Source organism: Sylvia atricapilla, chromosome 10 (assembly GCF_009819655.1).
Source record: "Sylvia atricapilla isolate bSylAtr1 chromosome 10, bSylAtr1.pri, whole genome shotgun sequence".
NCBI lineage: Eukaryota > Metazoa > Chordata > Aves > Passeriformes > Sylviidae > Sylvia > Sylvia atricapilla.
Window position 1 is genome coordinate 21,944,026 of NC_089149.1, and position 27,792 is coordinate 21,971,817.

Sequence of the window (27,792 nt, forward strand, 5' to 3'; positions counted from 1 at the left end):
AAGTTATCTTCAGTATAAAATTTCCTATTATATTTCAGAAGTAAACCCCAGTCACTGAAGAAATCAATGGCAATACTGCCATTCAGGTCACTAGGGTGAGATTTCTCTTTTGTGCAGGCTTATTTGAATTTAATTCAACATATGCAGACACAAGGTTTTACAAGAAGTCCAAAATGGAATACACAATAAAACAGCCATCCAGGGAAAATAGCCCAGACTTCAACCATCAAAAAGCAGATATTATTTGAGGAGTTCAGAGAAAGGGGAGTTAGAGCTGTCTGTGCTGTTAGCATTGTTTTTAATCTTCATGCTGTAGAGAGAGACTCAGGAAAGGCATTTGATATGTGGCCTTACTTTTTTTAATCAGCAGGTTAGGAACTAGTCTAAAATGATGTCTGCTGAAGAATCATAACATTCATAGAGTCTGTTCAGCTCACTGTCATCTTTCCAACTGGCATCCTGCTGTGCAGACAGTGTGCTACTTGTGGTGAACATATAGAATGGCTGAAAGCACATTCCAGCCCAGCAGAGTTCTAGCCAGCTCCAATGTCAGAGCTGTGTGAAATGGCATGCAGGCACACTGGGCTGCACTAAGACCTCCTTCACTGGTTTTACCCTGCAGGGATTAGTGGGAAATGCTTATACCCATGCTTGAAAATACTTAAAGATCACTTCAGTGACCCTCAACATCAGCCTTATGTTTGTGTTCAGGCTTAGTTGATAGGTTGGAAGGCAGAAGAGGTAATAGGAGAAGACCCTTTGCATCCTCTGAGTCTTCATGATTTTAACAGTTGTGTTACCATTGTACAGAAATTTTGATATGCAGACATGAGAGAAGGGGAAATTATCAGAGTGCTTTTAAGGTATTTAGTGCCTGAAACTAGCTGCTTGTTGCCATTGTCACTTCAAAAGTTCCCCTGATCATAACAGGGGAAAAACATTCCAGGGCAGAAATATATTTCTCTACTCTTTTGTCCCTTGCATTTTCAGAGTCAGGGCCCAGATCTGAAGGCCCAGAGCAGATTTCTAAAATCCTTAGGAACATTTAAATTTATTTATTTATTTATTTATTTATTTATATCTGACCAATGCCAGCCTAGATCAGAATTTTACATCTCCAGCTATGTAATAAATGTTAGAAATACAACATTATACTAGGAAATGGGGGAAAGAATTTTGTTGCTGATTCCACAGGAACCCTGCCCCTAAAATCTGTGTGCAGACAGGATTCTTATTGCCTATTCAATAAGATCCTTTCTAGTTGTAGTGCTGGCATGTTCTGAGGCTGATTCCGAGAAGCCACGCCATCCTTCTTCAGGGAAGGGAGGAATGCTGGAGCAGTGAATAAGCAAACGTGCCTTAGAGAGCTGAGTTCAGCTGCCAGGTCTGCCAGCAAATCACTCAGTGACTCCTGCACCCACTCCCTGGCTGTGGGGTGAGGGCTGTGTGCAGGTAGTGCCCCTCAAGCTTGTAATGCTTCTGGACCTAACAGTAATCAGAATTTTAAAAAGGAATGGACAGTCTTATTTTTTAAAACTTCTATTTTACTTGTTTAATGAGTGGTTAATCCTGTCCTATCCAGCACAGACTTTAGAGAGAGACAGTCTATGTCTTGAAATTCTACCTTGCCTTTAGTGTCCTGTAGTATTTACTGATGTGTCTATACACCAGAGCTCTTGCAGCTCCCAGGAGGTCTGTTGATGAATGGAAAACCCTTGGAGCCTTTCTGTAGAGTTTTTAGTCTGCCTGCCCCAGACCTAGGAATGACCCAGGGGTCTAAGTGTGTCAAGGTGCTTAGCTGGAGGTGCTCTTGTAAACCCCAGTGTCTATTATACCTCTGAATTACAGATTCTTGGAGACTTCAAGGGTCTGCTCTGAAGGTCCCAGCTCGGCTGGGCATTCTTGGCCATTCTTAGTGCTTCAAGCTAACAAGATGCTGGGCAGCAGATGACCAGGGCTTATAGGCTCATATGACATAGTTAAGAAATACAGGAAAATATTTCACAATATTTCTTTATAAATTTAAGGGTTTTGTTTCAAAAATTGGAACAGTAGTTTTCAACTGAACTTCAGAGTATCCTGCAGAATAGGAACTTTGTCTGGTAGTCAGAATAGAATTTTTTTCTGGTAATCTGCTCTGGTGCAGCCTTATCTAAATTGTAAAAGGGACCTATCATCCTGTGATGGGATCTTTCTCAGTTCAATTCAAACTGAGATTCAGAATGGCAGTATTTATGCTACTGATGGGTACCAGGAAATAGGAAGGGGTGGGAAGAAATGTTTTTGGGATTTAAAGCAGTGTAGTTGTATGGATCTGTGTTGTCTGGAAGAAGACACTCTTGGCTTTGTCTCCTCTTGTCTGGAGTAATGTTGTTCTGTGTTCTGAATTACTTTGTTTATTATCCTTTAAATGAGAAAGTCTGAAAAATTGTCTCTTACAGAGATGTTAATTACAACTGACATGATCTTGTTGTCATAAACCATAAGCTATTTTCCAACTGATTAAGGTATTATGTTTTTTAACCTGCAGGAAACGTTGCTTTCCTTTGTTCATTATCTCCTGCAAGATGATGAGTTCTAATCAGGAGGAGGTCACTTTGGGCGCTTTTCTCCAGTATATTGAAGACATGGGGATGAAGGCCTATGATGGCTTGGTTATACAGAATGCATCAGACATTGCTCGAGAGAATGATCGCATGAGGAATGAAACAAACCTGGCTTACTTGAAAGAAAAGAGTGAAAAACGCCGAAAACAAGAAGAAGCAATAAAACGGTAAATATTTTGATAACAAGATGAGTGGTCTGGCTGAGTGAATTAAAACCAAGGGACTCAGATATGGTAAATATGTGTAGAGCAGTTGATTTCTAAGCAGCTTGCTGGGAAAAACAGTACAGACCATTGGCCTCTGTCAGGCCTCTAACACATGAGGTTTACGTTGTGTAGATGTAGTTTGAACATGTGTGGCACTTAAGCAGATGTGATTTGTAACAAAAAGTTTGGCTTTTTGGAATTGGAGATGTAGATCTAGTGACAAAAATGGTTGTCATCCTCTTAAGTGCTTTTAGATGAACAGTTTGTGCAGAAATGTATTTATGTGTGAGGAAGACAGGGAGAGTCTCACAGGTCAAAATAGATTCTTCTTGAGCTGATGTTTTAAATCTGGTAAAGTTTCAAAGCTTTCTAACTGGTGTCTGAATTGTTTTTTGGTTTTTTTTTTTTTTTTAAGTGTTGATTATTTACATTTTCCTTTCAATTCTATGATCTCTGAAGTCAGTAACAATATTGCAATCACTTGCAGGAAAACAGATCAAGCGCCTGATGGGCAGAACCCTATAATGGCTCTTCTTGAACAATTCCATTGATTTTAATTGACTGTTAATGAGAGGAGCACTTGCATGACCTGGCCTCTTGTGCCAGTGGATATCAATGAAATCTCTGCAGCCTCTTGGAGAGGAAAAGAAGGTTGAATAGAATAGATATAAATATTTATTACATACACATTTGCCAATACAAAAAATTGTTTTTTCTTGAGGTGAAGGTAAAATTCTATAATACAGGAAAATACTCCATCCAAATCCTTAACTTTTATATGCAAATGGATGGCTTGAGCATAAACTGATAGGAGGTCCTTTGAATTTTTCTCCCCAGCATGAATCTTCTGTGTTTCCATTTAAGTGATTAAATTTTATGCTATGTCTTGGGTACTGTACATCCAGGTATAACAGACATGCTGTGCTGTGAACATTCGAGCAACGCCTCGGTAGTCTGATAATTTTGATGGAACATTAAAAGGAAAAGAGCAGCACACACGGTTTGAGAGAGGAGGGAGATGAAGGAATTATAGCCAAAATATGGCTGCTTTATGTTCTAGGAAGTGGAACTATTTGGATTGTCAGTAATTTCATTGGAGTGATAAGAATAATGTGAAATTAAGGTTAATACAGTTAATTAGGCTGTGCTCTGGCTAACCTGCTTGCATGTACTTTTACATGTGTGACCATAAATGTTACTAAATACCAGAACAGATTTTTTTATGAGTCGGTTTCTTGGGACATAAGAGAATAACTTGTGGACCTACCTGGTTCTTTATAGTCCTCTAGCCAAGATTTTCTACCTCATTTGAACAGTAGTGACAGTATTTCCTACACTGTGGTTGTTTTGTGTGGTTTTGTTCATTGATCCTGGCAAAGCGATTTGATGAAGAGCTCTGGATAAGTACAGATGATTTAGGGCTGAGCCAAACCATGAAACTTCTGCCCACACTCAACTGAGATCAATGAGAACAGAGTATTTATCCTCAGTCACAAAGCCAGAAGACAGGAGGTAGAAGAGCAGCAGCAGAGTTGGCTTATTAGAGGAATAGCATGTATTTGTATGTGGTTTGGAGATATCAACATTTCCTCAATACAGTGTTCTTCTGAGGGAAACTGTGATCCCCTCTGATCCCTCCCCACCTGGCTTATCTCAATAACTGACGGGGGGAACAATATCTGCCTGAGGAAACAAAGAAGGAGAACACCTCAGGAAATCTTGGAAAACACTCTCTTTAAGTCTTTTTTGCTTTCTCCCATGTAAACTTGGGGAGGTAAAAAAAGAACTTCCCATCAACCTTTGGTTGGAGAAACTAAAAACAGTGGCAGACCAAAGAAGAATACCTTAATTTGGCTAAAGGAACCACGATGTCTGAAGTCACTTAGACTGATTGCAATTGAGTCAGCTCTCTTTAGTAACCTCTAGAGATTCATCCAAGACCATGTTGTCTATTGAAATGCAGCAGTCAGGAAAGGGTAAAGTAGGATCATTGATTTCTTCTTTGTTCTGTACTATATTCTTTATGTCTTTACCTTATCTTGGTGGGTATTTATATTGTCCCTAATTCCTGAGAGCGTGGCCTAGATAGCAAGTGGTGCACATGTGCAGTGGTAACTGCCACCAGTCTGGAGACTCCCAATAGCTGAAAGCAATCTCCTTAGCAACAAGGGAGTCATCCCCTGTGATTAACTGCAGGTAGATTTTTGAGGAGGAGAGAGGGTTCCCACAAATATTCTTCTTTTGCATATGAGAATCAAAGCAGCTAGAAGTCTTTGGCACCTACAGAGAATCACCTTCTAGTCCAATTAATGAATTATTTAGAAGCTATTCAGTTTTAGTGTTCAGATAGTCTCTATTAGAAGAAGGCTGATTATGTATATTAACAACACAATAATGAGTAATGTATTGTCTAATAAATTGGTCGTAGTCACATACAACAGTATTTAGAAACAGATGTTATTTACCTAAATCATCTCATAACTATGCTGAATGACTTAAGTTCATTGAAATGCGTTAGTGTGAGCAGTTTGGAAACAAGATCTGAAAAATGACCTGAAAAAAAAAAATGTTTGATTGTAGGTTTTTCTTTCCAAAGGATACATTGGGCTGTGTTTCTTCAGTAGCACTGATGTACCTTCAGTGTCATTGCTGTCTCATGGTGTCTGCTTCTGATAGCTTAATTGTGGGGAAAAATGTATGGATCCATTGTACATTGCGGGAGATAAACACAGCGTATTGGATTGGGGGGGAAAAAAAAAAGCAGCAACTAGTCTTTGTCTAATCTTGCTGGGCTGAGTCAGCTGATCTGATCTGAATTTCTGACCTAATTTTAGTATGGTACTTAGCGCTCATGCGGAGAAAATAAGGTTAATGTGCTGATTAGTAGCTGAGAGTAAGACACAATAAATACATATGTATATAGGACCTAATAGATAGACGTTTTTTCTTCCATCCTTTGTTCATCTGGTCTCTACACAATCATTGTCTATACATTGGGAGCTGTGGCATATTGCCCACAGAGCCTATAAAGGGCAAATAATGTTATGGAGCAGTATTGTTTTGACTGGTAATACCATGAGATGTACATTTGCCATGATACAATATCAGCTGTAGGCAGCATTTCTGGGAACAGAAGGTAGATTTGCCTCAGCTATTGTGGGTGCCAGGAAAAAGGTGAATATTTGGAGTTTTCATAGGGCATCTGTTAGAATGAGCAATTGCTTTCTGACTCATCCACAATTGAAATGCATATATTTAGATACTTTATTCTTGTTTTGTGTGGATACTTCACCAATGTTTTCCCCTTTTAATTGCACAAATATGAAAGCTTGGTAAGAAACAAATAACGAACACTCCTCCTCTGAAGGCTCGGACATGTTGCATTTATCAGAGTTAAACTATTAAGGAGTACATGCTTTCAAAGGTTTGGCTTCTATTTTTTATGCATCGTTTAAGTTAATCTTTCTGTCAGGGAAGTCATCATTTTCACTTGTAACACTGTGAATATGTGACTACTGTAAAGCTGGTGGTGTCAGTGGGCATGAATTTCTGCCTGCCAAATCCTGGACTTAGTCATCAAAATATTTACTTCTAATGGTTTCCCATTAGAAACTTGTAGCTCATTCCCAGGACCTAAATGGCTCTATGGAAAGCCTTGCTTGTGCTTGTATCCAGACAGATGCTGTCAAGAGGAGGAGCTTTTAGGAGCACTGTTGTGTGCTAAAGCTAGCAGAAATGGGCCAGCCAGCCAGTGGCAGAGTTAAGCTCTTGTAGTAAAGAAGGAATTGTAATGAACAGCTGTCATAACCTCTCCTTTCTTTGGCAAACCAAGTACTGAAGACTAACCCATCAGAAAAAGTAAGATCACATTTTTCTCTTGCCTTTTCTTTTTTTTAAACAGTCATGGAAGTAATTGAATTCAGGTGTTATCTTTCTGTAGTTTTCTGTCATTCCTATCCTTAGTTTCCTTCATGAACAAGACGTAAATTATGTGTCCTTCAGCTAAAAGTTGTTATCAAACGTGGGTGACAGAAAATATAAAAAGATTTCTATACATGGGATTATTCACTGCGAAAAACTCTGTTCAGCTGAGAAAATGTGTGTAATCTTAGACTATATGGACATGCTGAAGAGTTTCTACCAAAATATTTCTACCAGAATAAAAAATAACCTAAAAGAATTTCATTATGATCTTAATTTTTATAATTATGTCTTGAAATCAGAACAATACTTTAGGTGAAAGAATGTTTAAAGTACTATTTCTTTTCTTTCTGAGCATCTGCCTTTAGTTGAAATTCTGTGTAGTAAACTGTGCATTTCTAAATTTGCAGGAATAATAATGCTTACTAGATTAAAGTATGCTTATAGCCTGACCTCAAAAAAAATGGTGAAAGAAGTGCATTAAATATTATGGGTCATGGTGAGAGCTTCAGTTTAAATACCTGTAAACATGTTATTGAGATATTATACATTACAAGCTTGTTAACCCATTGTTTTTGGCTCGGTGTGTTGCAAGTTGTGGAGGGGTTTTTTGTTTGTTTGGGGTTTTTTTTTCTTTTTTTTTTCTTTTTTTTTTTGTTTTGTTTTGTTTTGTTTTGGATTTTTTGGGGCTTTTCTGCTTGTTTTTGGTTCTAATTCAAGTCTGAGTTCACTTGGTGAATGTGTCTTTTGGGGTCAGTGGTACGCAGTCCTTTGATCAAAAGGTTTGTGCTATGAAGAAGCTTAACTGGGGCACTGTTGTTTCCTTTATCTTCCTTCTGGACATGTTGCATGCTTATTTCATCCTAGATTAAGTTATTGCTCTGATGCCACTGTTATGGTGGAAGTGGCTGATGAGGTGTGATAGAGACTAATATTTTTCTATGATTTCAAAACCTTTTTCTTATGAAAATATCCTGGGGTGTGTTTTGTAGTTGGTTCAATGTAGAAAGAATAGCATTGATAGATTTTTGTCACCAAAAGTAAAATGGTTGTGCAGTCAGTGACCTCCAAATGTATTTTTGTTGCTTTTATAAGTAAACAGATGTGATGATTTAGCCAACAAATCCTCCCTTCCAAATGCTCATATCCATATGGCTGCCTGTATTATTGCCACACAAAATAAACAACAGACACAATGCAAACTATTTTATATTGCTGTTGCTGTTATTCAGAGAAGTTTTATTTTAGAACAATCATGTGATTAATGCCATTTAAAATTTACCATAGAGGCTGATATCCAGCAACACAATCCAAAAGACCAAGGAAATAAAACAGAAATCATTCTTAGTTTTTTTTATCTAAATCTTGATGTTATTTTCAAAAACTCTTCCCTTTTAGGGCTTCTGCCTACAACCTTTACTTCTTCTCAGGGTGTTCACATGGTCTTGTTCCCTTCATTGTTCCGCAAATTGCTCAGATCCACTATGTAGGTGGGTGCAGTTTTTTCTCTGAGGACTCATTTACTCTGTTTAAGAGCACATCAGGAGTCTGGGGTCATAGAGAGCCCAGAAGGCTTCTAAAGGGGTTCCAGACCCCTGTTCCTTTTAAAACCCAGTGGAAGTGTCTCAAGGCTGTTGGTATTCACAGGACTACCTGTGTAAAAGAGTACTGTAAATGGCTTTGGTCCAATTCCATCTGGGCAGGTGTTCCCATCCAGCCTCGAGGCTGGAGCTGCCTGGGCACACTGGGTCATCCTGGAGGTGTGTTGTACCCTCAGGACACACACACCTTGGCACACTGCTGCTGAGAGATGCTTGGGGCTCCCTGGATCTTAATGGACAGTTTGTAGCCATTTGTTCCCACTCCACTTCTATTTCCAGTCTCTTCTCTCACTATATTTTGATTGCTCTACAACTACAGGATGTAGTTAAAATTATCCTGCATTTCTTCAAACCCAAAAGTCCTCTTAGCAAGAGAGATGCATGTAGAGCTGTGGAAATAGAGACATTTTGCCTGATCCTGTGGAGTTCTGGTGGTGCCATTATTTGCAGGCAAATGTTTGCATTTGTTTGGAAAATGTCTTCAAGTATGTTGCAAAATTGCAAAGAGTAGAGTAGAATTTAGTTAAAACTGTTGATATGAAGACTGGATAAAAAATAAGGAAGACTCAAGCATGCCCAGACGAAGTTTTTATAACTATTTTAGGATGGACTTCATTAATAGAGAAATACATTCAGTAATACAGCACAATTCATACACAAATGAAAAGCATTGACCTGTTCTGGCACAAGTTTTCCGATAACCAAAACGTGATCCATGCTGAAGTTCATTGATCCCTGACAAATTTTGTAATTGCCTGTGATCCAAATTTAGAGTTCATGTTGCAACCTGGAGGACAGATACTTGTACAAAAAACATGTAGAAAGAAATCTCACTACCCATTGTAGCAAAACTGCAGCTGGTCATTGTCCTAGACACTGGGAGCACACAGCCCCAGTCTGAGAACCCAGCAGAACTGATGCTTTGTGCCAGCATTAGAGTAGGAAGAGTGAATCTTTCTGTACCTTCAGGAAAATCCTTTATTTAACAATAACTGTTCATAAAGTTGAAGAAAAGCAAATGTTTTCTTTGAGCAAAATAGCTCAGTTCATTGCTCTTTTCAGGGCCATGAATCACAGCTGTATTTGGCTGGATTTAATATTAATAAAGATTGCTTTAAGCCCCATCCAGCTGGCAGGCATCTGTGCCCTTTGCATGTTCTCCTCAGCACCCTCCTGACAGGCTATGCATACTCCTACTTATTTATTTATTTCTATTCTTTCACAGGAAAACATAGTATAATACTTGATTATTTAATTGGGATGTTTATTTTCTTAGCCTAAAGTAGAGAGTCTGCTCTTGGGTATGCCCCTGAAAAAAGAGAATGTCACACCACTTCTGTAACAGAGGCACCAGGTGAAGGGCACCTTGTTATCAAGTTATGCTGCATCAGTGGCTAAAATTTATATGAAAAGAGGAATATATATGTGCAGTGATTAGATTTTTGTGTGATTGGATTAAAATGGGAGCAAGGAGAGATTAGAGAAGAAATGGATTGCAGAGACATTATTAGCTGCGGGTTTTATAGCTAATTTGAGAATGCTTTTATTTTTCCTTCTGGGTTTCTACTCTAATTTAAGTTGTAATCCTAAGAGAAGTCAGTTAAAAAAAATATATATATATACATATATAAATAAATGCACAAACCCCTCACCACAACAAGCCCCCCATAACACCAACCAAGTGAGGAACCACCTCTGTGTGGTGTGTCCTGAGCACGGGGCCTGCCTTCAGGAGGAGCAGAGCCAGAGGTGAGCCCAGCGCAGCCCTTGGGGGAGCCCTGCTGGGGCTGCAGCCCCCGTGAGCTGCCAGGAGCCTGGCAATGAGCACAGGGAGCTGCTTTGGTCCCACAGAAGGTGGGTGTCAGTGGAATTGGTTTTCATTTCCCTCTTCACTGCACAGCACCCAAGGACCCCGGGTGGAGATTAGATTGTTCCGAAACACAAACCCAGCGCACGCAGAGCAGAGACAGCTCCCAGGACAAGCTGAAATGGTACCCCACGGGTGCCTAAAGGGGCAGCTGAGGAGTTAGGAGACTGCTCATTTCCTTCCCTCTGTTAGTGCAGCACAGAATAAACCCAAGTGTGTCCCCAGTGGTTGTGATGAATTACATCCAGCAGTTCTCTGAAAGCAACAGAGGAGCAAACACTTCCAATGGACTCCGGCAGATGCTTCCGGAATGTGCCAAGATTGAGAAGGCCAAAGCCAGCTAAAACTCACAGAAATATTCCTGACAACAAGTGTTTTTCTTGACAAAATGGTAACATTTTAAAAGATCAAAAATGAGAGTAACTGCAGGGTTTTCTATAAATTAATAAGATTTACCTGGGTTTAATCTATTTCTCTTTTTGGTGGATTATACAGGGCATATCTCACCAGTAGATCCTCTGTGAGCTGAGGGCACTTTAGTTATTAAGTTGAGATCACATGTTGGAGCCATTAAGTGAATTGCTTTGAACAGCCTTCCCCTGAATGCCAGGGCAAATGCCGTATTTCATACCCTTAGCTAATTTCATGCTGTAATTTAATTTCGGAAACATACTTTTAATTGAATCTTTAAAGACAAAAGGAAACTGCTGAGTCCTTTAGTACTTCAAAAAGAGATTGTTTAAAAATGTAGCCCATCTAGAGAATAATCTACTATAATTAAACAAAGTTTGTTTTGCTTCTCTGTGTGCAGCTATGGGGTAGCAAATTCCTGCTGTTTGCAGAATGCTCAGGGCTGAAAGAGAGGTATTGAGGAGTGTGAGAAGTTATTTATCTTATGCTGAGTTTTGTGACTCTGACATCAGATAATCCTGAAGCCATCCACAGTAGGCATGTCTGAATAAGTAAACCAAGAGAGGCTAATTAAAAAATTAGGCTGCTAACACCAAAATCACATTAGTAGGAGCCTGACTGGTGATCTCATTTTTCTAATTTTTGGTGATGAGATGAATTTGAGTGAGATATCAACAATTTTGTCATTAACAAAACTCAGTAGCACAATAAAATCAGTTATTTTTATCCTGAGACTTCATCCAATATTTTAGTGGTTAGATTTTGATATTCATTTTCTGTACGCAGAGAGATTCAAGGTAGTTTCAGTAAAAATTCATATAATCTGTTATACAATTTTTTTTGTGGGAGAAGCATCTTGATTGGATCAGTAGTGATGTAGGTCTTCAATATTTTGGCCATCCCATTAAGAATAGTACCAATCAGTGCTAAATGCTGCTCACTCTGATGGAGAGGAAATCCTGGGGCATCACTTTGTGCTTTAGCATTCTGATTCCTTTAAAACAGCAAGCGATTTGCAATGGAGATTTTCCCTTTTATTGCTATTGGAGAAAAACCTATAGTACATGCTGATGTTAGATGTGTTGGGGTACAGTAAAAAGCATAAGGTTAGAAAAGAGAAGGACCTGAAATTAACCCATGAAGCCCTAAAAGAGTATCTTCTGATGAAGGGAAAGAACAAAGACAGTATCATGATCTTTCCGTGCTGAGAGAGCTCTGCACTTCCACCTGCCCTGAGCTGGTAACAATCACAGGCTGAATGGTGCTGCAACGTTTGAGAGCAGCCCCTTATAAGTGATGGGCAGAGTTAGGAAGGCCATGTAGAGGTATGGGGAATCTATTTGACTTTAACCAAAATTGAATTTTTATTTGGTTTTCTGGTGGGAAGGAAATGCTGAAAGAATTAAATGTCTTTTTCAATGCAAGTCATCCCTTTTCAGGCACTTCTACAAACATGGAGACAAGGGACTGACTTTTATTAAAAATTTCAGTTACTTTGAGGTCTGTCTGCTTTTACATAATTGCTCAGAGGCTTGGGCACTGACTTTTTATGGTTAGGCTCCTTAGAAATTATTGTGTCAAGTCTTTATCTGAGATTATTTCAGGACTTGAATACCTTTTCTCTGAAAGCAGTAGCACACAGGAATGTCCCCTGTATGTGTATTAAACATTGAAGACCATGGTATGCCAGAAGTCTCTGAACATTTTATGTTAGATCCTGGCATCACAGTGAAGTTCCTGAAAGTGCAAGAACAGCGTGCCTTGCTGGAATGGACCTCAGTCTGGTCAAACAGTCCTGTGGCTGCCCTACAGAAACAGAATCCCCTCAATAAACCTGCCTTTGGGTTGCAAGTAGCCCCAGCTGCATTCCATCACCAAGTGAGGAATGGCAGCCAATGTGATACAGGTCTTCATTAGCCTGCTGTATTAGCAAGCTGCTAAATTTTGGTACCAGGTGTTAGGACTCGTGATAAAATTCTACCCCAGTGTACCTCAGGAACACCTTTCACAGAAATCTCCTGCAATGAATGTCAGCCTGTGGATTGCCACATTAAGAAATGCAATGAGTGAATTTTAGGGTTGGTTTGACACGATTTTCATTTCACTGGAACAGCCATCTCCCATTCTTCTCCCTTCCAGTTGTGAATAAAGGGCTGAAGAAGAAATTCAATATTATTGGTACTTAAATGGAAGGATATTTTGAAATTCACGTACTGCGGCTTATGCCAAAATGCAGCTGCTCTCCAAGATTGAACTGCTAGCGTTTGTTACATGGCTATTGTTCAGAGATTCAAAGGTTCTTCAGCAGTTTATCATAAACACCATTTCAGAGATCATTTTGATTGTTTCAGCCTCACATCCACACAGCTTTACATCCAAACAGCTAGGCAAAGCGAAGTGTGTGTTTTTGTTTGGGTTTTTTTTTTTTTTTCCTGCCTAGGAAATCGCGTTTGTGCGCTGCTGATGGGCTCCGAGGCGGGTGGGAGCCGCACTCTGGCTCGCCATGGCAACCCGCGGCTCACATGGCAGCGTGCTGCGGGCAGGACCGCACTGCTGATGGAGCCCGGAGCCCCGCACAGAGCCCGGCACTGCTCTGCCACACCAGCTCCTTAAAGGGAAGCCGGCCTGGAGCTGCCGTGCTTTCACCAGCATCCCCTTGCCTGTGCTCCTTCTTCTCTTAGACGCTGTTTCAAGCATTTAAAAAAAATGGATGAAGGTTGAAAAGGCTTTGCTGATAGCTTTTCCCTTCCCTTCTGTTTTTCTTTTGAAAAAAAAAAAAAATCTATGTGTGAAGATAAGGTAGTGGGGCTTTTAGTTATGATTTTTTTTTTTTAATTAGATATTAAGGAGCTCTTTGCAGTTGAGTGAACTATATGAATGTATTGTTTTTCTGGGAAAAATTTTTGGTCTCACCTCCTAGATTCTACTAGATTTTGGAAAATCTAGTGGAACGTATGGTGTCCTTAGAGAATGAGGACATACCAAAAAAAAAAAAATCCAAACCAATCCTGCTCCATTCCGTTAACAACAAAGCATTCCAAAAAGACCTTTGCTCCTTTACATACTTCCTCTTAGACCTGCTAATGATGATGACAATGCAAATGATCTCCAGCTCCTTACCCAGCAAAACGTAGTTTTCCCTAATTGGCTTGTTTAAAAGGAGTTATGTGTGGGGTTTGGTTAGGAAATTTGGAGAGCTTCAGTCTCACAGCAATGAGAGGTGGTGTGCAAGGAGAAGGTAAGAGGTGGCAGGAGTTAAGTGCCTGCCTGCACCTTAATGTGCGTGTGGGGACCAGCAGCAGTGCAGTGCTGCCCTGAGTCCTTTGCTGTAGGGCAGGTGCAGCATATGCTGCTGTCAGGGTGAGCTCTGCCGCCCACTGGCACAGTCTGTACTTGGAAAGGAGCTCCTGAAAAACTGATCTTGACTAAAACCATGGAAAGGATTCACTTTGCCCTTCTCTTTGCCTCTCCTCTGTCAGATGCCTGACTGAAGTGATGCGGTTTCTCTTTCTTGTCTGCTTGGAACCTGAGGGTTTAGTGTCAAGAACTTTGTGTGAGCCCAGCTACACCACCAGGTGCCTGACTAAAATGGAGAACACTGCGCAGCAACAAAACACTGAAATAGTGCATTTGTCTTAATTAGTCATTGCCAAAATGCCTTGAAGTTATTTAGGCTCCTGTCTGCTATGCAGATGTAATTTATCAAGCATTATAGAGAGACCAACTCTTAAGCTTATGTGCTGAAGTTAATTTTTGTGATTTATGGCGTTGCTTTTGAACTTGAGGAAAATCTATTTTCAGTGTCCAGTTCCAGGCTGTCAGATTTTCATCTTCATTTCCTAAGTAATCAGTCAAGTTGCAAATACTGATAATTAACACTGTTCAGTGAGAGACTGTGTGTTCCTTCTGTTTCAAATGAGTTTATTATTTGGTTACCATTTTGGGGAAGATCTATGGTAAGAGAACAATAACCTGCTTTGGGAATTAATTTAGAGAGGAACTTGTACCTAAATCGACCACTAAACAGAGAAGAAATATTATCTGTGTTATTAGGGACACAGTGGCAAAGTGTGTATCTATGCATCTCTGCCAGCAATTGTATACAGATTCTAATACAAAATCAGCCTTTAAATAAGAAGACACGTGTAATAAAAACTCTTTTGGCAGAACAAGGTATTGTAGGTTACTGTTTTTATTGTATTTTATGGCAGTACTGATTTTTCAGCATCTTTTATTTGTTATTAATACCGGTTCTGATATATTATTAGGAGGGAAGGGAAACTTAGAGATTGTCTTTCCAGGCAAGAAACTGAACAAAGGCCCTCTCCACTCCACTAAAATGTAGTGAAGATTTTGACAACCGCTCTCAGCAATCTGCTGCTGCTGTGTTGTGCTGTGTCTGCAGAAGGGGAGGAGTGGCAGCAATATTTTCCCTTTCATGAACTGGCTTTTTAGAATTTCTTCATGCCTACAAGTGGGATTGCATTTTCAGAAAAGATTACCATAATCAATTCGATTCCTGAGAAACTGGCCCAAACCTCTCTTCTGTTCTAAAATCTCAAATTTCATTAATTCAATTAACTAATGAACTTTACTGTCTAATGGTTTGTGTTTAAAGCACAGATTTCTGTATTGTTTGTTTGCAGTTATGGTAGTGGAAAAGGCTATTTAGGCTCGTGACAAAATATTTTGACTAGCCTCTTCCTACTTAGTCATTTGTTTGTCCTCACTATATATTTATTGTGAATTGTCTTCCCAAGAGATTACAAACAAGATGGTAGCTTTTACAGCAGATCTTTGCTGCCATTAAACTGTATGCTGATCCAGGAGGTTCTGTACCAAGTGGGTTTGTCACACTGGGTCTAAAATTTGTGGAAATAATGTCATTACCAGCACACATCAGAAAAAAAGCCCAGTAACTTCATTGAAAGACATTTAGGGTTGCTAAGAGACGGAATGTAATTATCTGCCAATTTGTTTACCATTCCTAAACACTTGGAAGGGGGAGAGCTGTGGGCTGCCCTGAATTCTAAGCTATGCACAAAATAAGCTGAATGCATTTTCTTGTCAAATGCAGTTTTAAGGGCATTTGGAAGTGACCCGAGAGCTTTGACCTCTGGTTTCTTCCTAAATGTCTAATACTGGTTATTTTCATTTCCCTCTCACTCTCCAAATCTCCATGACATGGATTTTAACTGATAATAAATATAAAAATAAATAAACAAACAACCTCCCCCACACACAACTGAAAAAATGAAATGTATAGAAATAAACAGTTTTTCCAGTAAGAGAGTTAACAGCTGTGCTTGCTTGAAAACAATGCATTCTTTAAAATTACCAACGTTCAGTGTTCCTGTGCTATGGTGCCATTATTAATGTATGCTGATGCTAATGTAAGGTTGACCACCATGTGTTATTGACTCTTTTTATATCTCTTTTTCTAAAATGTTTTGTGTTGGTTTGCACTTTGAGATAAATACTGCAATTAACTTTGGGTGCAAACATAGTTTCTTCCACAATGAAGTTTTCATTTCTTAGTGTCACCATGGCTATTATGTAGGCAATATAAGATTTATGCCATCTTAAGCTATTAAATTTCTTGGTTTTAAAGGCATGCTTCTGGTAAATTAAATATGGGCAGTAAACAGAAAGAAGCAGAGGTTTTGCCCCTCTTTTCAGAATGGTAATTTCTTCCATTGCTGTTTCTTTAATGGAACTAAATATTCATTTTTAGCCAATGTGAAACCTTAGCTGTGAAATTGAAGAAATCCCCACAATACCAAATGAATAAGCAGTTCTCACCAGCCTAATAGTGAGCTCAAATCTGAGTCTGTGTTCAATCAGTACCTCTGATAATGTCATGCTGAAGTACGTCCATACCAGGTGCATTACTGTTTTGTGGGGTGTTGCTCTGGGAAGGTTGGGACTGGAGTGTGGTTTGTGAATATTTCTGTCTTTCTGTTTGCTGAAATTCATTGGGATATATGAATGTAGGTGTTTTTACCTGGCTCTAGCAAAGCCAAACTGCAGGTCACTACTCCAGATAAATTGCTCCAGAACAACTTTATCTGGAAAGCCCTCCTTTCTGAGCCAGTTCTTTAGGGAAGCACAGGAGCTTTAGGGAGACAGCATCAGCACCTGAGTGTGGTTCTGGCTTATTCTCTGATCCTTGTGGCTGCCAAAGTAGTCCTACTTTAATTCTGATGAAATCTGTCTTTTAAAGTCTGCATCATAAACAGCAGGGCTGCAGGCACACTGGCCTGTGTCACAGGGCATTCTTTTAGTTTCCAGTGGTAGGAATTCAACAGCAGAAGCCTGTATTGGGTAGCTGAAGGATTAAATCCCAGTTTTCCTCCTGACACCTTCTGTCTGCTCTGGAAGGCTGTCTCAGGCCATGGGAGCTCAGCAAGGACTTTCTGGTGGTTGCTTCCTCTCTCCACGGGGTCCCAGTGATCTGCAGTTTGCTCCCACGTGTAACACCAAGGCACTGCTGAAGAGAAGGGGATGAATCCCAGCCAGTGATCTATTGTGACCACCCTGACAGTGCCAAGTCCTGTGTTTTGCTGCAGAAGCCCTCAATGTAAGGAGATGCCATCCCATGAAGGGCTTTGCTAGAAACTTTCTGGTTTGTTTGGCTTGTTTTTTGTGACAACTTTTGTTCTACTTTAGACTAAACACATAGTCAGAAAGAATGGGGTGAGATAAATGATATTCCTTTATACATTTCAACTTCTGGATGCCAAATTGCTGAGGCGGAAAATAATTGAATCAGTAAATTTCCCCCTCTCTTTGTACAGAATCCCATAACTTTTTTCTATATATTTTTCTCCTTTAATTTTTTTAGAATTACTTTGAGGTGCTCTTTGAGAGCAAGTGAAATGCAGTGACAGAAAAATAAAAAGGGAGGTTGGTTAATTCTAACCTTTTTTTGTCAATTTAATGTAAATAAGGGGACGGAAAAAGCTTTTTTCAGTCTTTAATGGCAAGGCCATCAGAACTGCATATTTATTGTAGACCCTGTATCATAAAGTGCCTTGTAAATGACTGGGATGCACACTCTAGTGATGTTGACACAAGGTGTTGCTGTTTAGTGATTTTAGTTGATACCTACTAGCAAAAGAGACCTTAAGATTTGTTTTAATTAAATACATGGCTGTACATATTTTTATTAATTAAAGAAATGTAAATAATTTTTCAGAGGATATTAAGAGTTAGTTTACACATATATATGTTAATTACAGTAGTCCAGTTCCTAAGGTAATGCACAGCAAGTATTGTTTTTTCTACCACATTTCCTGCTGTAGAGTCTCACTATACCACCAACTGCAAGGACAGTTCCATGATTAAATGGCATATAGCTCAGCCTCTGTATGAAAATAAACAATACTTTGCCATTATTTTTTAAAATTTTTTTTAGAAAGTCTTTTATCATTCCATATGTCGATTTATACCACGATTTCTTGTGTTAAGACAGAATAAAATGCTTCTGCCTTTGGTGGAAAAATCTGTCAGTTATGCCTGCTGGCCTTTAGTATGCTTGACACATTTGTTGTGCTTTTTTGGTGCTTGATTGTGTCTGTTTGATTTCACAAAGTTGCAGTAACCTGCCTCAGGGGTTTCTGTGTTGTGAGGTCAAATTCCACACGACCAGCAGAGGTGTTCACCTGAGCCCAAGCCCCAGTGCTCTCTGTCCCTGTCAGTCACTGTCTGGGATATGTTGTATGGGGCAGAGCAGCCACCAATTGCTCAGTACCTGGGTTTACAGCAGGGGCCGGTGTCCATATAAATAGTGCTGTGGTGCCTCCTGCCGCTGAGCCAGGCAGGAGGGAGGCTGGACTGGAGAGGCTGGGGGACAGTGATGCAGGTGGTGGCCTGAGTGGAAAGCTCTACAGCTGGGATCCTCTGGCAGCTGCAAATCCATCACAGCACCAACCTGGGGCGCAAGGCAGAGCTGCTTTTCTCAGTGCCACAGCCAAGCTTTGCCCTGTGCTCCAGAAGAGAGCTGCTGCCACCTGGCATGAGCCTGCAGCTCCTGAGGAAAGGCATTTGTACAAATAAAAATATTTGTACAAATATTTGTACAGGAGCTTTCTTTCAATCCTTACCAACTGTTTAGAGCAAGCATTGCACATGAGTTAGGGTGTCTGTTGGAGGCTGCTAGGTTCTATTTAAACTAAATGAATATACCTGGTACTAGAGTCAGGGGGGGCTTTTTGCTGCTTGGAACACAGCTCTGACTGCTTACAGTAGTTAGTGTTTGTATACTGGTTGTGCAGTGATCTTTAATAAATAAAGTAACATATAAAATATGATGGCTCTCAGCATATTAGCCTTTGAAACGTTGGGGATGCCATGTAAAAGGAAAGGAAATTCAGATCTGCTTTTTTTAAATAAAGTACTGGTACACCCATACTAGCATCTGGAGACCATTTGCTTTCCTCCTATTTATAAAGGAGGAAATATTGGGACAAATTTGTGAAGGCTGGAATAATTTTTCTCTTCCTATCTTAGCTTCTTTTTTGTTCAAAAAAATAACCCCCCTGAAAGTTCTGTCAGTCTATTTCCTGCTTTCTTATAACACCTAAAAAGTATATTAGGTCCATGTGCATTCTAGCAGGAATACGGCATAATGTTGCTTTTTCCATTTCTAATTTGAACAGCCCAGCAAGAGCCTGCTGAGAGTTAGAAGCTGCCTGCTTTGAAATCTGCAGGTAGAGATCCCCACAATTTTCCCTGTTTACTGAACAGAGCTCAAGAGTTGTGGTCTGAAGAAGATGAGATCAAAGCAAGGCAAAGAAACACATAAGATAAATCATGCAAAAGTAAAAAAAATTCCAAGTGTTTAGAATTCTCCTGGTCTTATACTTCCAGATGCAACAAATAGTAGCCCAGCATCTATTGTCTTTGTGCCTTTTGCTCTACAGCTCATTAGGTAATAATTATGTATGCCACAACAAATTTTTTTCTCAGCTTTATGGTTATATTTTTCTTCTATAAATTAATTGTAGGGAATAAAAAAAAGATTATGTAGACTTTATGATTTCTGTTTCATAGGAAATACGTTTTTTGAATTTTATTTTCCAACTAAAACCAAAATAATTGTCGTTTTGTTTGTTTGTTTTTTCCTGTGAAATGAATTTAAAAGACAAGGTCCAGATTTTTTCTTTTGATATGTATTTTTAAAATACTGAAATTAAAGGTCACTTCATGTTGAAACATCTTCATATTAAAAACTTCAGATGTGACTGCTCCATATGGATCCAGTGGATATACCCACTTTTTAGTTGTTTCTTGACCTAAAACACTATCAAAAGTGACACAGGCTGCAGATGGCCTGGCTTTCAGCAAAATCTTTCATCATCTTCTCACATAAGGTGAGATTCCAGATTAAATATGGTAAAATGTAGGAGTGGGATAGAAAAAAACCCCAAAACCCAGTTAAACCAACTAACATACTGGAAACATTCAGCCTGCTCACTAAAACACTCCCCCGTGTCTGTTGTCCCTGTAAGGCTGTAATCTCCAGACCCTTTGGATGTGTGCTCTGTCCTGTGGGTTTGCTGTGGTTTCTGTGCTGATGACAGCAAGAAAACCTGCCTGTGTGGGCTTCCAGGGAAGTGCATATGGTGCAGTTTTGGGGCAGTAAAAGGGGACCTGAGTAAAGAGACACCCCACAGACTGAGATCATCTGGAGGCCAAAGTAGTTGATCCATGTTTATTTCAATGTGCTTTATGAACCATCAGTGATTTAAGTGGCCACTTGTTCCATAATGCTTGTCAACCTGCTGGAAGAAACTCTCCATGGCCAGAAGCAGTGAAGGAGAAATAAGAGAACAGAGCGAGGCAGCAGAGGAATTGGAATTCTCAAATTCTCAGTTGTTTTCTGCTGAAACAGAAGGAACAGGGTGATCAGTTTGAATTGTGTGTTGTTAGCAATTTGCAGTCCTGCAATTCACCCTTTCCATTTCTTGGTTTGGGAGCTGGGAGCCTGTGTCCTCTGTAGCAAAAGGAAACCTCTCAATTCTCAGGAGAAAAAAAAAAGGTGCAAGATCTCTAAGATCTAAGATTAATCTTTCTTTAGCAAGTTCTAGTGGTAGACTGTGCAATGAGGAAGGCCTTTTCATTTGCATGAGCAAAAGAGCAAATTGAACTTTGTTTCATTTAAAAAAATTATTTTTGAGTTTTTGCCTCGGTTTCCGACCTAAGCCCAGGACTGTTAATATTACTGTTACTATTTGAATACCTGACTTTATATTTTTTCCCATTTTTTTGTCATGTAGATCAATGCTGGAGAGCAGATATACACATGAAGAAAACTGAGGTGCTTGTTTGCTAAAGTAGCCCTTACTAGACAGACTGGTTTTGGACAATCCCAGTGCTTCAGGAGACTTGTAGCCTGCAAAGTTTAGATAAACTGATTGTTGTGTTGGCAATTTCATGTGTGTATTGAGCACTGCAGTTCTGGTGAGTGCAAAGTTTCACTCGACACAAAAGCCACCTCTTGATTCATCGAGCTGGGGATTTTTTGGCATTGCAAACCACAGCTGTGCCCACGAGCAGACGGGGCTCAGATTCAGCCACTTTCAGATTACAGTTTGCACTATGTCCCAGTGTAAATGTCTCTACCAATATGGCCCAGGTGTTAAAGTTGTAGCAGAAGGTGCCTGGATGAGCAGGATTTCCTGAATATTTACTGTATGGCTGTAAGTAACTTAGAATTTGCAAGGGGATGCAGTGTCCATATGGTGCAGACCTGCCAAAGCTTTTGGTTTAAAAGTCTGCAGTAGCCTTAAGATAGCTGAGGTGAGCGGAACTTGTTTAGAAGGGTGAGCATGAAATGACGGCTTGAGAAAAAAATGCATTGCCTGCTATTTTTCTCTCCTCTGTGAAGTCAAAGCATTGATCTATTTTTAGTTTGAACTAAAACAAATTTCAGGTTGTTTAATCAAAATTGATTCTTTGCCTCCTCAGCGGCATCTTCAATTTGCAAGAATTTTCAGTTTCTTCGTTTTGTTTATGAGACCACAAGATACAAAGGTATCTAGTCTTGCTGGTTTACTACTGTGCTTTTTAAAGCTTGAGATATTTATTAGAACCAGTCAAAGACCAGCAAATGTAATTTGATGAATAATTTGCTTGACAAGCAGTGGCAAAGTTCCTCAGATGATTCATACTCTCTGATTGCCTCACCCAAAGCTTTGTAGTTGCTTTGCTTTCACTGCTCCATCCTCATTTGTCTCTTTGCAATACTTTCTGCTGAAAGAGATGCAAATCACTTTTCCCAGCCCTTTTCATCTTTCTCTGTGTGTGTGCATAGAAAACAGTGGAACATCCTAATGTGAGCATTTTGAGGCTGTAGTGGATAAGACTTTTACAGGATGCACTCAGAGCCCACTCTGAGCCCACTCACCTGAACACAGGAGGGGAACAGGAGATACAATTATGCATTTTTTAGAACAAATGTCTCTCATAATCTGGTGAAGCATCCAGGAGCAAATTTAGCCTAATCCTAAAATTAGCCAGTCTTCTCCCACTGCAGTTTTAGAATATCGTTGCATACATGATCAAATATTTAATTTTCAGCCTAAAGGAAGTAATTTTGGAAATAGAGTTCTCAGTATCTGATTTTTTAAAATTTTATTTTTCATTTATCAAGTGCCTCAAAGCATCAGAAGGAGAGAGGTCTTCTCAACAAGGCACAGTCTATGACTATTTTTCATAAGATGGGATTTCCACTTCTTTTAACAACTGTGTTGCTATTCTTTTAGGGCCTTTATGCCTATTCATGGAGGAAACTGTTAAGACAGTTTAGTCTTTATCTTCTTCCTTGGAGAGTGATGCATTTGGTTTTGTTTTTTTTTTGTTGATTTTTAATGGGAATGTATGATGAGTCTGTGGTCAGGTCACACTATATCCTCACTGAAAAAAAAGCTTGTGGTCAAAAACCCTCCCAATTTTGCAGTTATAATGAAGGCTTGTATGTCAGTTCTAATTGCCTCAAGTGAACCATTTCCTGGCCATGCTGATAACACATCCTATTGCCATAACCACATCTCAGCCATGGTAGAATACCTGTTGGATTGGGATAGTAGTTATAAATAAAAAGAGAATGAAGCATCCATCACTGCAGAAGATGGTAATTTTTCTTTCACTTTGATTTCATTGTATTTGTTCAGATGAGAAACTAGAAAGAGATTCCAACAGGATCTATTAATAAATAGATCTTTAATCAGTATATTCTCCCACTTTTACCAATTTGTTCTGAAGCAGTGAAGGCTAACATGAGTCTAGTTCAACTTCCTTATTTACCGGAATAACATTTGGGATGAACTTATTCCTGGACTGAATTTGCAATAAACCACTGGGGAAATGCTATTTTTTGTTTTTCATCTCTGCAAGGTTTATTTGTGAGTAGCCTGTTGCATTTTGACGTTATTAGGGTAAGAATGCAGATGTAGGGGGTCCCGATTCAGCTCCTGTTCATTATTCATTTGTGCCCAGAGTAAATTCTTCAGCGGCTGCTGCTTGCCATGAGCCATCACGCTGCTGAAGCTGCCAGAGACTGCAGCAAGCAAAACAAAAGGTCACGAGCACCCCAGGTCTTTTGGCGCTGCTGCAGCAACCCTTCCTTACAATTGCATAAGCAAGCAGCAACCACAGCACAATCAGCGCCTTCCTCAGCTCGGCACTGCGCGATCATTAGCGGCTCTTTCTACCGTGCGGAGCTGTTCCAGCCCCAGGGAGATGAAATCCCACCTGAGCCGTTTCTCCGGCAGATGCAGACGGCAGCTGCTTGCCGTCGCCGTCCTTTGAAGGTGTGACAGGCTGTGGGGGAGCGGAGCAGCCCCGGCGCTGCCGACATCGCGTGCGAGCCGCCTCCTCCATCCCGGTGCGCGTCCCGGTGTGCGCCCCGCGGGCACCGCGGGCTGGAGGCAGGGCTGACAGCTGACAGCAGCGGGCTGTGAGTGCTGCCTGCGCCCTCCAGAGCTTTCCTGTAAAATCACCCCGCTTTCTGAGGGGACGTGCCCTCATTAGCGCTCGGCCAAGTTTTCATCTGACTCCGGGATGCTCGGAAAAAGAGGGCAGGGAGAGGAGTTTCCTTCTGCCTCGTGACTGCTGTGAAAGGGACGGAGATAAGCTGTGCCTGAGATAAGCAGCGCCTGAGATCCGGAGGGATGCAGTGATAACGCCTCCGTGTGCCTCTGGCACCAGGGAGGAATTGGGTCAAGAGCAGCAGCTTGCTCTTCTGATGTTTTGTGAGCGTGATGGAGATCTGCCTGCTTACTGCAGGTGTTTTGAAGCTTCTTTAAACTTTGGGTGCCATCAATGAGAGCAGGCTGGCAAGACTTCGGGTCAACCCCGACAATTTCTGTGCACCAATACAATTCCCATGTGGAAGATTTTTACTGGTAAATTACTTTCAGAGTCCTTGGTTAAACAGGCTGTAGAGCAACATCTTCAAGAAAAGAAGCTATGTTATAAAATGTCAAGTTTTAATTAATTTCCCAAGCATTTTAAAACACTTCAAAATTAAATATTTTAAATTTCTTGTCGTGCTCATTCACTTGCTGGGGTGTTTTAGTTATTCTCTCTCTCTCCCAGACAACTCAAAAATAATGGCTCCTTTTAAAGGCACTGTGATTGGCAGGCCTATTCCTAAAGTATTATGTGATAGGTAATTTCCATCCATACTCTCTTTTCAGACTTGGGATTGATAGGATAGGTGCCAAGCTGTCACATTATAGCCTTTGGTAATTAAAATATAGGATGGCATTAGTATTGGTTCTGGATAATTACTTGTTTTTTGAGCAAAGCTTTGACAGACAATATTATGGAAGGTCTCCAGAAATTTGATTTAAAAAGCTCCTCTCATGCCACAGAAAACAAAGATTGTATTTTGTAGGTAGGGCTATTTGGAGACCAGTTGCTACCATTTAATGTAGGAGATGGTTGAATGATTTGTGGAAAATAAGGTTATCTGACAAATTCAGCCCATATTTCAGTTAATAAATAATTCATAAGCTAGTCATGACTTCCACAATGCATTCATTATTCATAAGGGTTCACTGAATAATTTGTGCAAACAAATTTCAGCCTATAGAGTACCCGTGAGTTGTTTTGTGCTTGTTATTCTTTGTGTGTGAGCGTCGTGTTTGGTTTTATTTTCATACTATGCAAAACTTTTAAGTTGGAGGGTAGTAGATAACATTGAATAGTTCCCAAAGTAAACGGAATCCTTTCCTGTGTGAGACAAAAGATATTTATGTCATACTTTGCCAGTGCTGATTTTAGCATAAAAGCATTTTTGGGGCTGGGGTTGTTTCTTCGAGCAGAAGGCCACAGAGATGTGGTTCAGTTGGGCTTTAAATTGTAAGTCCAAATACCAAGTGTTTTTGGGTTCTGCTGGATTTTCTTGGGAAATGTTTTTTATGCCTAACTGGATGTCTTTTCTTCCTCTTGTTTGTGTTTTTTGTTTGTGTTTTTTGTTTGTTTGCTTTTTCATTTTCCCCCTGCAACTGAATTGTTGCATGTATTTTTTTGCTACCTTCCTTTTTGTGAAAATTGCAATTCATCTAATTTCCAGGAGAGGTGGATATTGAAGTAGAGAGAAAGGATGAAGAGTAGGAGATGGTTACAGGAATATAAATAACAGTAAAGAAGATCTCCTGGAAATTATAAATATGTTTCAAAAGTCTCCAGTAAGAGGGCTTGAGCAGATGTGAATAAATTCTCAGCTTCTCATAGGTCAGACAAGAGCTTAAAGAGAGGTATCCTGTTGTCCAAAGGAAAAAGTTGAACTCTTTTGAACTCCTCTGCCATCAGCAGCACTTTAGAGGACAAAAAGTTACCAAAGTAGGGCTTTGGAGAGAGAAGGATTTTCTTTTCTCTCTGCTGTTGCTAGAAAATGAAACCTGAAGAAAATCACTAAACCTGTTTTCATTTGCTCCCCCCCTGCTTTGCTTGCGTATCTTCAGACTATGAACGCCTTGCAGGGGCTGACCATGTCTCACTGTGGTTGTGCCCATGGTGGCACCATGGAGATGTGTGAGGGATGCTGGAGGCAGCAGCACTGGAGTGTCCTGCCTACAGACACTTCTGTCTGCCTCAGTGGGAGCAGTGGTGTGTATCATCCACACCTCCTGAGTAAGGCTGCTTGGTTTAACTCTTCATCATTTTAAGCTGAAAGCTGCTGGATCAGAAGTCGTTGATCATTTTAGGAGTCTCAGACTGATTTTCTTCCTTTATATCTTGTCATACTTTTTTAATAATGGAAAAATCTATAAATATAAAATGGAGGTAGCATTCCTTAATTTCAAATTTTGAGGCAGACTAAAGTTCAGAAGCCATATAATTCCATTACCTGTAGGGAAACAACAGGAATCAAGTTTTCAGTTTTCATTAGAGACAGAAGATGAGTTATGAAAAGAGTTAATAAGGTACTCCTTAAGCAGCTGTGGAGATGTAAATTTTGAGGCAACAGACCTTTTTTGTCAGTAGCTTGGGTTAACAGCTTATTAACTCTAGTGTGATTCAAAGTGAAACTGAGCTGGTTTGTTTGAAGGGGCAGTAGAATATGGTTTAAAAATGCTGCTTACATCTGCATTGTAGAAAGAAATAGAGGTGACCTCAACCAGATAAGTAACAGCTCTGTCCAATAAAGATAAGTGTGATAGAAGGAAGTAGGTTAGCTGGTAAGGGAGATCATGGAGAAGGGACTTTGAAGAAGAGAGAATGAGAGGATCATGAAGACAAAGGATCCTGAGGAGAGAGGATCACTGCTGTGAGGTCAGTGTGGGTCTGCAGTTGGAGCCTGTTGTTGGAACCTGCAGTCAGAGTCTAGCCAGGTAAAAGCCTGCAGTTAGTCTGCACACTAATCCCTGCAATCAGAATTTAGCAGGAGATAATGAGCAGTCAGAGGCTGCAAGGGAAACCCACAGCAGGAGCTGCTGCAGGCAGAGCCAGTGAATGGTTGGAGTCAGGACGGCTGAGCTGTAAAGAGACCAGGACCCTTTTCATGCTGTGATAAACAAGAATTTTGTGTCTTGGCTCATTTCCACCCACTAACATGAGGGCTGCTGCAACACTGCCTGTTTAATGTCCCAGGCTTTTGGTTATTGTTGGGATCAGATGTCTTTTGCACCAGACATCTGGAGTGATAAGCCAACTCTACTTTTTGTATTTACACATAGGTACACAGAATTACTAATGTTTATCTTGATGAGAAAAACACTCACAGACATCCTCATTATTCCTGTTTGGAAAGCAATAAATAATAATGTTGTCTGATATTTGTACAACTGCATCATACAGAAGCTCTGAGGAAGATTAAACCAATCTCATGCTCAACACTCAAATGACCTTTCTGAAAGCCTGGGTATTGAGTGCAGCTCCTGAGAAAATATGAGGTACTGACTATTTGAGGTTGTATTTGGATGCTAGAATTAAGTTAGAGAATTCCCATGAGGTGTGTGATGTTCAAGCTGCGTTCCTCAGGTAGTGTCTGTTTCTGTGTGGATTTGTGATGTTGGGAGGAGAGTCTGGATGATTTGTTCAGGGGGTCTGGATGCCTCTGACCTGCTAGGATGAAAGCTGGAGACAGCTATCAAGTAAAGCTGTAATTTTGGGATGAGAATCTCTACTTGGTATCAGACACAAGATGGTGACCTCTTACCATCATTGCATCAGACAGCAATTGTTGTAGTACAAACAGTTCCCTCGCTGACACCCACTGTTCTTCACTGGGAAGGAGAGTAGAAATGAGTGTCCTCATTGTCATCATTGGATGTTGGCCCAGTTTCTAAATTAAAAGCATATTCCATATGTGAGTTTAGGCACTGAACCTTGGTGTTTGGCCTACAGTCATAACTCCTTGGATCCAGACAGCTCTCAAAAATTTGCAAAAATTTAACTGAAGCTCTAATTCTGGATTCAATTTTCACTCCCTGTTACATGCTTTCATAAGCTTTGCCTGTCTCTGAGACACAGAAATAAAGCTGTGTTTTCCAAACAGGAGGTAACCAGTTGTTCTGCTGGAATAGGATGAGATAGTTCCAAAAGTAAACCTTCCAAGGTAGGAACAGAGCACACTTGTATGTGTATGTTTACAGAGAAGAAATTTTTGTTGTCTCCAAATAAAGGGTTGTTGTTAACCTAAACTGGAACATGAGCCAAACTGTAGG

General features: G+C 40.1%; 1 protein-coding gene across 1 annotated transcript in view; it reads left to right on the plus strand.

The window, feature by feature from the left end:
• The first annotated feature begins 2,558 nt into the window (after positions 1–2,558).
• Positions 2,559–27,792, plus strand: part of NYAP2 (neuronal tyrosine-phosphorylated phosphoinositide-3-kinase adaptor 2) — a 129,988-nt gene continuing 104,754 nt past the window's right edge. The window contains exon 1 of the mRNA XM_066326278.1: positions 2,559–2,773. Within this exon, the coding sequence (XP_066182375.1) occupies positions 2,568–2,773 (206 nt within the window). The 5' untranslated portion in view covers positions 2,559–2,567. The remainder of the gene's footprint in view (positions 2,774–27,792) is intronic.